The 11,688-nt window shown below is 25.8% G+C and overlaps 1 protein-coding gene across 7 annotated transcripts in view; it reads left to right on the top strand.

The window, feature by feature from the left end:
* LOC100203798 (ubiquitin carboxyl-terminal hydrolase 15) overlaps positions 1-11,688 on the top strand; it is a 93,709-nt gene that overhangs the window by 60,587 nt on the left and 21,434 nt on the right. For all 7 annotated transcript variants that reach the window (XM_065811313.1, XM_065811311.1, XM_065811312.1 and 4 more), the window contains 5 exons: positions 641-751; positions 2,877-2,990; positions 3,094-3,177; positions 3,281-3,375; positions 11,462-11,539. In XM_065811313.1, the coding sequence (XP_065667385.1) occupies positions 641-751; positions 2,877-2,990; positions 3,094-3,177; positions 3,281-3,375; positions 11,462-11,539 (482 nt within the window). The remainder of the gene's footprint in view (positions 1-640; positions 752-2,876; positions 2,991-3,093; positions 3,178-3,280; positions 3,376-11,461; positions 11,540-11,688) is intronic.

Raw genomic sequence — 11,688 nt, 5'->3', positions numbered from 1 at the left:
CTATGTTTACAAGAAAAATTTGAAATTATTACTCATTTGCATCAAGAAAATTTACTGAATAAAAAATCAGAATTAATTTTTTAAGTGCAGACATGAAAACAAGTTCCTTTTAAAAAATTATAAAAACAAATACCAGTCCAAATTTATCCTAATTCTAAAGAATTCTTTTCATGATTTTTTAATTATCTAATTTAGTTGATGCAACTTCCTGGTTGCAAAATATTACAGTTATTACATAAATAATTATAACAATTCCCAACTTCCTGTGAAATAATTTTTCTATAATTTGAAAATTATTTTATGTTTAGACATTCTTCCTGATGAACCTACTGATGGTGAAACACAGTGTTGAAGTAATCAAAAATTAGATAAGTGTTTTTACTAATTTATATATATATATATATATATATATATATATATATATATATATATATATATATATATATATATATATATATATATATATATATATATATATATATATATATATATATATATATATATATATATATATTTATATATATATATATATTTATATATATATATATATTTATATATATATATATATTTATATATATATAAATTTTAATTTTTCCAATCCAATTTTGGAATAATGATATTTTTTATAAATAATTTTTAGATATGTGCTGAAGAAGCTTGGAGCAATCATACATTGAGAAATAGTTCAATTATTGTTGACCTTTTTCATGGCTTGTTTAAATCGACTGTTAAATGTCCAGTTTGTCAAAAAGTATTTTATTTAGAAAATATTTTGTTAAAAAAAGTTTTTTGGTAAACTTCAAGCCAAAAATTTTTTAAACCAATGTTTTAACTAAATATTATTTTCTTATTTATTTAAAATGAGCATAAATAAAATGAACATAAAATACAATGAACATTAAGCTGCTCTTGTTTAAGATGTCTAAATCTTCTTACTCCAAATTTTTGGAATTATGTTTGAGTATTAGAACTAATTATTTTTTAATGCTACTATATGAATAAAATAAGGAATTCCCTTTATTTAACAAATATGTTTGATTAATGCATTTAGTTTGAAATTCCTTTTGAAATGTTTTACTGCACATCAGCCTGACTTAAAGTTTGTTTTTTGGAGTTGAGAGTGGGTTTACTTTAGATTTATTTACTATTCTAGATTTATTTCTACGCAGTGATAATACAATTGGCTTGCATTTTTAATACTGACTTAACTAAGACCTATATTCATATATATATTTAAATATATATATATATATATATATATATATATATATATATATATATATATATATATATATATATATATATATATATCAACCCTCGGAATAAAGAAAAAAAAACCCCGCAATCTTTTAGAGGTCAGCAATAAAAATTTAATACAAAGGTCTTAGCATAAAACATAGAAATGAGGTCGGCAATTATTTGCTGACCTCAAATGGTTTTAGATCGGCAGTTTAGTCAGCATTGCCGAATGCTGACCCTAATTCCAAGGGCTGATATATATATTTAAATATATATATATATATATATATATATATATATATATATATATATATATATATATATATATATATATATATATATATATATATATATATATATATCAATTTGTATATGTATATATAAAATATATATGTGTAAAATTAAATAATAACACATAGTAGTTAAAGAAACATGACATTTTATGTTTATAGCGATCATCAATCAAGAAACAAAAGTTTCATGCCTATTGTGATCATCAGATATTACAAATAATCTTCATGACAAAAAAATTAATTACAAAAATACTATGCAGTGTCCGCTTCAATGACATTAAAGTTGTTGATAAAAAATTTGTTTTTATTGGAACATTTTGATACCAGCTCTTTTTTTTTTTTTGTTTAATTATTTTCATTTTGATATTATTTTGTACTTTTCAGTTAATCAAAGGTTGCATAATTTTTCGTCAGGTTTAAGCGCTTTATTTTTTTTTATTTCCCATAAAAACTCTGAAAGCTCTGTTGAATTTTCTTTGCTTTCCTATTGGAATGAGGTTATGTGTTTGTACTAACGGTTATTAACAGTATTCTCTGTTAGCCTAATATAATTAAATCCGCCATCTTGTGGTAAAGTTTTTACGTTACAGCTATATACTATATTTTTTTGTTAGCATTTTCTTTGCAAAGGACAAGTTTGTCAGCAGTTGCATTGTTGGTTGGTGTTAGTGCCAGATAAAATTTTTTTATTGTGAACAGTAATAATATTTTTAAGTTTAAGAAAATTCTGGCAACATTTGTATATACCTTGAGCTCAAAAGGAGAGTTAAACCATACAATGTTATGTTTTCTTGATTTTGGCTTTCTTGTGGTATGATTTGGTTTATAAAAGATTGTTTCTTGATAACCATTAGTCGCCAAGGCATTATTATAAAATAGTGCAGCTTTGTCAAAAATGTTTTTGTTTGATGAATTATTGCTAATTTGCTTGGATAACATCTTTGGTATGGATTTAATAATATTAGAAGGGTGGTTATAATTAACATTAATGTACAGTGGGTGGTCACCTGGATTTCTGTATGGTCGAAAGGAACAATCCAATAAATTAAATGTAACATCTAAAAAATTTGCAATCTTTAAGTTTGATTTTACTGTTAATTCAAGATTGATTTTATCCTAAACTTGACAAGTATATTAAAAATAGCGTGATATATATTAAGCAAAGTTTTATGGTTAACATAATGATGGATTTTAACTGCTTAATTTGCTTAGTTTCAAAGCTTAATCTTGAAGATGTTTTAAAAAATGTATATATACATGCATACAGCCTCCATTTTGATTTATTTTTTATAGTATAAACTATTTTATTTTGTTTTGTTTTTCATTTAAATATTAATTTATTAGAAATCAATGACATTTGATCCATTCTGCTATTTATCTCTTCCTCTTCCAATAAAAAAAGAACGCAACCTTGGGATAAAATTCGTTCCTTTGGACACATCTAAAACACCATTAAAAGTATTTTTTGTTTTTGTTATTATCATCAATATTGTCATTTTATTATTTTTATGAATTTTTTTATTTGTTATAAGTTTGTTATAAGTTTTGATCTTTTTTCTAGGTTAAAGTGACAGTTCCAAAACTCGGAAATATACTTGATTTGACAAGCGCTGTTGGCAATCTTACATCAACTGACCCTAATAAGGTTTAACAATATATAAAGCATATATAAATATATATGTATATATATGTTGTTTGAAAAACTATAATACTATACATTTCTGTTGTTATGATTTTTTTTTTTTTAGTTAATGGTTGCTGATGTATTTGGTTCCAAGTTTCATAAGATATATGAACCTAATGAAAGTCTAAGTCAAATAACAGATAGAGATGATATTACCATGTAAGATTATTTGGTTGACAATTATATTTTTGCATAGTTATATTATTATCCAAGTTCCATTACCTACTATAGAGTCATTCTATGCCAAGTAGACCAAAGTCCAACATGGACTACCTCAGATTTTGATAAAGCTTGGTGGGTTGGTTTGGATCAATGAGAAAAACAGTTCTTGAAAATTTCAGAGTGAAACCTTTGTGATTCATGAGATATGGTCATTTCAAGTTTCTGATTTTTCCAAAAATAAAATACTTTAGAAGCAAAACATGTTTTGTTTATAATTTGAAGCTCTTTATTTTAAACACTTAATTTCAGAAATTTTTTTTAAAAGATTTTATTCCATTGATTTAAGTGGGTACTCATGGGGAAGTTACAAATTCAAAGCAATGAAATTTGTGCAAAATTCATTAAACTTTTATTTTAATTTCTGGCTAATTACCTTATTTCTGCAAAACACTTATTTCCTTACTAATTCATATCTTGACTATAAATTTTGTAACATATTTTTTGATCCTTCTACTATTCCAGCCCATTATTATGTTTAATCTAAATTTAAACATAATAATGAAATTAGAAAAGTCTAACATTTGTTAGACTTTTCTAATTTCATTATTATGTTTAAATTTAGATTAAAACTTATACCAAGTGGTTAGAGTAATTTACTTGTCATAATAATGCCCAAATTTGTTGTGTAATTATGTAATAAATATTAAAAAATATTGTTATGTAATAAACAATCAACATAAATTATGAATCATTCAAATAAACAATCAACATAAGTCTTGAATCATTTAAATAAACAATCAACATAAATCTCTAATCATTTAAATAAATATGCTTAAAGATCAATTTTTGTTAAATAGTTATAAGTTTAAAACATATAAATCAAATTTATGAGATCTTTGCTCTCTTGTTATATAGCAACTTTGCTCTCTTGTTATATAACAACTTTGCTCTCTTGTTATATAACAACTTTGCTCTCCTGTTATATAACAACTTTGCTCCCTTGTTATATACCAACTTTCCTCTTTTGTTGTATAACAACTTTACTCTCTTGTTATATAACAACTTTGCTTTTTTGATGTATAACAACTTTACTCTCTTGTTATGTAACATCTTTGCTCTCTTGTTATGTAACAACTTTGCTCTCTTGTTGTATAGTTATTTTATTAGATATGCTTTTGTACAAATGCAATATTTCGTTTTTTTTATTGAGCTTATAATTCATAGCATCAGTTACTGATTTAACTTTTAAAGATAAAATTTTGCATTAAATGTGCATGATTAGAACTCAGCAATTATCTTCTTTAGGAGGATGCTTTATAATCTTGATAAAGATATGTTGATTTTTTCTATATTTTCGCAATATCGCCTAAAAACATTTGCATTAGTATACACATTGTACAATGACACTCCTCTCATTATAGAAGTTAATGATTGTGGTATAAAACAGTAGTGGTTTCTTGTTCATGGAATTGTTGAAAAAGTGTTTTTCTAACTTGATGTTTATGCAATCCAGTATAATTGCATTGTTTAAATTTGCAATGTATTAAAAATGTATTTCTTTGATATTTTTGTCTACACTAATCATACTTTTTCTCAGGTAAATTGATAGGACCTGTTAGTGTTAAGTTTTTTCTTGCTACAGGTCTTTTAACAGAGCTCCCAACTCCATGACAAGCACTCTTTCCTCATGGCATAAGTTAGATATGTTTTTTTATAATTTTTCTATTGTAAATCTGTGCCATCACTGAAATAAATCCAGTGGTTGAAGTAAGATATCAATTTTTCAAAATGTTTTATTACTTCATGAATGAAACAATTAACAGAGTTTATATTGTGTCACAAATGATCTGATATAGTAAAATGTTTATATCATTGCACAGACTTTTACATTTTATGTTATTTTTTTCCAAAAAGTAATTAAAAAATAGATACAATGCTGCTTAGCTTTTGTTCTGATAGAAACCTTGTACTGCATCTTGAATTATTAGAAATTTAAAAAATGATTAATCGGTAATACTATTTTTAGATGCTCCAAGCTGCAAATATGCTGCTTGATTTTTGGGTATATAGTGATGGTCTCCTATTTGGTTTATTTGTTGATAAGCTTTTTTAATTAAATCATCCACTGGAAGAGTTACTGAAACTTTATCATATTTTTTTGTCACTGTTTGAATATGATTTCTTCAATGCTGTGTTTATAAAGCAAAGTAGTAAATACAATTTTAGTGTGTCAATACCTGGGCAATTATCACTTACTGTAGAGCATAAGCAACTTCAATAGGAATACATCTCTTTGGTGTAAGTTAACAAAACTTAAAAAACTCTTGATATCAAAGAAAAGCTCAAAATAAAGTTCTTTTATATTAACTATTGGGAGTTTTTTTTGAAAATGTTGTATTTTACGATCAACCTGAATTGAGGCTTGCTGTATCTTCTCTGGACACATTTGAGAGAATTCATCTGACTTTTTTTTCATTTTTTGGTAAGCAGAAAGTTTTGTGTATAGTTGATGTTTCAACTCTCAGGAAAATATGTCAAAAGTCAGTAGCTTAAGATTTTGAAGAAATATCAAACTTTGCTTTAATTAATTTCACTTGCGGATCCAAGTCTCTTTTACTTTGCTAACACAACTTTTTTGTTTTTGGTTTATCATTTATTAAATCTGAGGAAACACCCAAAGTAGTTACTTTAGGTGTTTCTTCAGATTTACAAAATGATAAAAAACTGAATTAAAAACAAAATGATAAAAAATTGAATTAAAAACAAAATGATAAATAAAACTTTATCTTTTAAATTAATTAATTTATTTTTGAACACTTTTTAATTTAATTTTGTGTTTGTTAGATGGATCACAACAAAAGCTATCATCATACAAAGTAATTAGACCTTTTCATGATGATTACAAATAGTTTGAATATGAATATGTATTTTCAATACTTTGTGCATAGAGACACCTCATGCATCAGACATAAAATCAGACACAAGTATAAAGTGACATAGGTATAAACAGACACAGGTATAAAGTGAGATGTTAAAAAACTAAATGAATTAATCAAAAGAAAAGTGCTTCTAAGATAAGAATGTTCTGGGAGAAAATATGAGTTAAAAAGTAAATAACATGTAGGGGTGGCGGAAGATGGGATAAAGTTATTTAAAAATGTTTAATTCAGTTTAATTTACGGCTTATTTCTGGTATTAGTTATCATTACGAATGATGTTACATTAAAAAACATTTCATCCATAATAGCTACCCAAAACTACAAAGGACCAGCAAATGTTCGTTAAATTTTTAATTACGAAGTTTATTGAAAAGGCAAAGTTGGCTTTCGCTTTGATTTTGGTGACAAATTTGAAATAAAAGTTCAGCTTTCAATTAAATTTGGGTACAATTTCAAAACTCCATATAACTTTCAGTTATATTCAAAAGTTGATAATTTTTTTTAATTAAAAAAGATAAATAATTGTAAAATTTATTACAATTATAAAATCTATTACATGTATATCAACCTGTTTCTCTGCACAGCAACCTTGTTCATTGAGGTTTGTGTTTTGGATTTAAAGAGTTGAAAGAGGTTTGGATTTAAAGAGTTGAGAGAGGGTTAAAAAAATCAAAAGTAAAAAAAACAAAATGACTAGCATTCTCGTCTGATGTGGCCCCCTCAGCATTTGGTAACATAAGTTCATTAAAAAAAACAAAAACAGAAATAGATTTTATATTCAAGGCAAACCCCTTAAAACAAAGTGTGACACATATGAAATGATTAAAACATGTATCCAAACTGAACATGATCTAGACTTGTCTGCTGAGGAAATTGACTCACCCTTACTTCTCGAGGGAGCTCCTGATAGTACTATATAAATCATAATGTCAAAATTTTACTAAAATGAGTCTAGAGTTTTAGTATGTAAAATAAAAAACAAAAACTTAAGGGTTTTCTGAAATTTTGTTTTTAATACTCAATGCAGTACTGATGTAGTGGTAGAGCGCTCACTTCTTAAGCAAGAAGTTTTGATTTCAATCCCCACCACATTCCTGGTAGTACAGTGCTCGACTTGTTTCTCTGCGTAGCAGCCTTGTTCGTCAAGGTTTGTGTTTCAAAGTTATAGAGTTGAGAGAGGGTTGTAACCACAACTTAAGTAGCCTCTTCAACTGTAGTGGCCTTCATGACCTTGGGGAGGTGAATTTAAATTTAAAAAAAAAGTAAGAAATTCAGAGTTCCTTCCCTACTATGTCCCTTGTAGTACCGCTCTCAACTTGTTTCTCGATGCAGCTAACTTGTTTGTCAAGGTATATTTCAAAGTTAAAGAGTTAAGAGAAGGTTGTAACCACAATAGCATCACTGTAAAGACTCATTAGAAATAAATGTTCAAATTAATAAAACTGACATGGAAATGACAGGAAGTGATAAATGTCATAGCTACTGTAAATTTTCAAACATTCGGAATATGCTGACACTAATATAAATAGTATTCTTTAGAATTGTTTACTGCTGCTTCCTTTTAAAAATATTTTCAAAGGACTTTTTAATATAATTATTTTTTGAACTCACTTATTTTTATAGTTTTTAATGAGAAACTTATTTTTATGGCTGCATTTAGAAATTAGTTCCAATTTTTTGCTCAATAAACATTCTTGGTTTGCATGTGTAATAATTTCAAATTTTTGCATTCAAAATTTGCAGTTTCTGGAAATATTATATGCATGTACTGTTTTAAGGGTGGACCGATTTAATATAGAATCAGCAATATTTTTATCTTTTATTTCTTATATGTATTTTGACAGCATGGTGTCTTTTAAATACTTTTTAGTTTTAAAGGATTGCTTATGGATTTCCTTATCAGGTACATTCTTAGAGAAAACAATACATTTATATACCACATTTTTTGATAAACATTTTCCACTCATTGAACATTTTCTTTTTTTTTTAAAAATTACAATTTTCTGTTGTTTTTTCATTTACGGTTTCTTTTTGTTCAGCAAACCATTATTGCGAACTTTTGTAATTCTTATCATTTTTTTTTTTTGCAACTTTAGCTAAATTTAATTGTATTTCAATTAAAAATGTTTATGTTTTAATTTTAAAAAGGCTTTTCTTATGTTAGTGGGAATGTTTTTGCTATATGAGGAGTTGAGTCAAATTACATTTCTAGTTCTATTTGGCTTTTTTGTATTCTTTTTTTCAGGGTCAAGTTTTAATTCAAAATTTTGAAATCCACTTTTTTTAAGGAAATCTTTGAAAGTTTGTTAAGAGGAATTAAATATATTTTCATCAGAGGAGTTTTGGTTCAACCTTATTGAAATATCCTAATTGAAATTAGGGTTTGTTATAACTAAATAGTTGAATGTAAAACAAACATAAAAAAGTAACTTAAATTTGATTAAAAAAAAAAAATTTTATGTAGCATAACGGGTGATGCGGAAGTTATCGGACAAATCCTAATTTCATTATTTGAGCATAATAATTAGTTTTTGTGGTTTTATGCGTAGGCATAAACATTCTATAAAATATAAACTTTATTATTTGAAACACAATTATTTAAAATGAGGTTAAATGCAGCTGAACGAGAATCCTTTCGAAAGCGACTAAAAATGTTTTTTGTAAATAAACCTAATATTAAAAAAAAGAAATCGTAAATCATTTTGAAAAGGAAGAATTTGCTCGAAGTACAATATATGATAGCCTAAAAAGACTTGAAACTGTTCAATCGTTTTCTGATAGAAAGCACCCTGGTCGTCCGATATCCTGGACTAGAGAAAAGAAAGCCGAATTAACGAGACTTCTCAACAATCGAAAAGAGGTCAGTCAGAGAAAAATAGGTATTGAATTCGGTGTAAATCAATCGACAATTGGTCGTCAGTTAAAAAAATGAATATTAAATATAGAAAACGTGAAAAGACTCCAAAATACACTATAGAACAACAAATAAAGGCAAAGAAAAGAAGCAGGAAACTAGTTAACCAACCCTAACCAACACAAAATCGCTTCTAGTCATCGATGACGAAAAATACTTTTGTTTTGCAGGGGACAACATGCCTGGAAATTCTGGATACTACACAAACAACAAAAAGGCATGCCCAGAAAGTGTTCGTTTTATAGGAAAAAAGAAATTTCCAAAAAAATTATTAATGTGGATAGCCATATCTGACCGTGGTATGTCCGAGCCATTGTTTCGCACTTCCAAGGCTGTAGCGATCAATTCATCAATCTATATTAATGAATGTTTAGAAAAACGACTTCTTCCATTTATTCACAAGTAACATGGAGACTTTAACTATTTATTTTGGCCAGATTTAGCAAGTTCTCATTATTCTAAAGATTCTCTAAATTGGATGGACCAATATGTCTATTACGTTGATAAAGAATCCAATCCCCCAAATGCACCTCAAGTAAGACCAAAATTTTTGGGGACATTTGGCACAGAAGTTTTACGAGGGAGATTGGCAAGCTTCAACAGAGCAAGTTTTGATTGATCGCATTAAACTAAAATACAAGAAATTGATTTAAACTTTTTACAGTCGCATATGAAAGGCGTCAGAGCAAAATTGAGATCAATTGCAGATGGTGGTGTTTTTTCGTATAAAAAATAATATATTTTTACTAAAAGATAAATGCTTTATTTAAAAAAAATATAATAGTAGTTTGTTTTTTTATTTATAAATAAGTTATTGACATTTTTATTTTGTCCAATAACTTCCGCATCACCCGTTAGTTTGGAAATTTTTTTAAAAATTAAAATTAAATTTAATAAAAAAATTATAAATAAAATTTTAGTAGAAAAAAATTTTTTGTTTTTTATTTTAAAAATGAATTTCACAATTGAAGATTTTGGTGCTAAAACGGTGTAACTTTACTTTTGTGTGATTTTTAGATTTTAATAGAATATTACTAAATATAAGATGCTTGAATGTAATTTAGCTCTAACATAGTCTGATTTTTGATTTTAGAGAATAGTCTGCTGGTAGAGCTCGTCATGAAGTGCTGGGCAAATCACATATGTTATAATAAGATTGTTGATAGTCCATTCATTCTTCCTAGACATTTCGTGCCATAGAAACAGTACCATGCAAAAATAGCAGTCTGTGATATTATTGATTGCCTCCATATCATAGGAACAGCATGGAATGACCTTTTTAATTGATCCAGACAAGACTAGAAGTATAAGTGTAACATATAGGTGGCAACCAGCTTTTATTTTGGTCTCTAATCTTTCATTCAATTAGCAGTGATAATTTTCTCTAATTAATGTAGTAGTTTTTAAAGAATAAACACAATTTTGTGCGGAAAATGCAAATGCATAAACATTCATTATAATAAATGCATGATAACTTATTGATAAATAAATGATTTGGCTATTGACTAGTGTAATTTTTAAACTATATTCTAGTTTACCTTAGAAATAATTAATAATATTAAATTTTTTTTTTTTTTTTTTTTTTTTTTTTTTTTTTTTTGCATTTAAATTATTTATGGCATTATTTTATGTTTATTTACAAAATAAAATTGTTTTCAATTACAAAATAAATGTAAAAAAAATGTGTAACATAAGATACATTTTATGTCTAACATTAGATACATTGACATTTTTTCTACAAATTTGTTATTATTTTTTTGTATGTATTAATGAGATTATTAATGGTTATTAAAGATGATTAATCTAATTTCATTTTCAATTATAATTTCATAGTAAAAAATTTTAGGCTCTGACTATTAAGTTGGAGAAAGTAAAATAAACAAAACGTGGTTACATTCAATAGTTGACAATCATTTATTAAAAACTGATTAATAGATAAAAATAATCAGTAGAAATAAAAGTATGTAAAACAAGCGCATATTTGAAAATGATGAAAATAGTTTTTTTAAATGTTGATTATAAAGAAATAGGACATTAGTTATGTATATAGAATATAAATTATATAACAATCAAATTTTAAAATTAGTTTAACCAATTAATTATGCATAAATTTGATACACCTACATTCCATTAACATCGTAACAAAGTAGAGTTTAGAAAGTAAATATAAAATTTTTAAATCAAAGTATTTTATAACATGTTTATTTCCTGTAAATTTTTTTAAATTTAGATATGAAGTTCCATTTAATCTGTCAAATTCCAAAAATGAAAATATTCTTTTTCTACCTGTTTACTTAAGACATACTCGGTAAATTTTTTTTTTTTTTTTTTTTTTTTTTTTTTTACTTTTGTTTTGTTTAAATTTCTTTTTGCTATTTTTTTTTTTTTTACTTTGGTTTTGTTTAAATATCTAGTTTTTGCTCATTAAGTTTTTTTAGTAAAATAATTTTTACACTC

The sequence above is a fragment of the Hydra vulgaris genome, chromosome 12 (genome assembly GCF_038396675.1).
Source record: "Hydra vulgaris chromosome 12, alternate assembly HydraT2T_AEP".
Taxonomy (NCBI): domain Eukaryota; kingdom Metazoa; phylum Cnidaria; class Hydrozoa; order Anthoathecata; family Hydridae; genus Hydra; species Hydra vulgaris.
The sequence above is the reverse complement of the archived record's forward strand: the minus strand, read 5'-3'. Positions and strand labels throughout refer to the sequence as shown.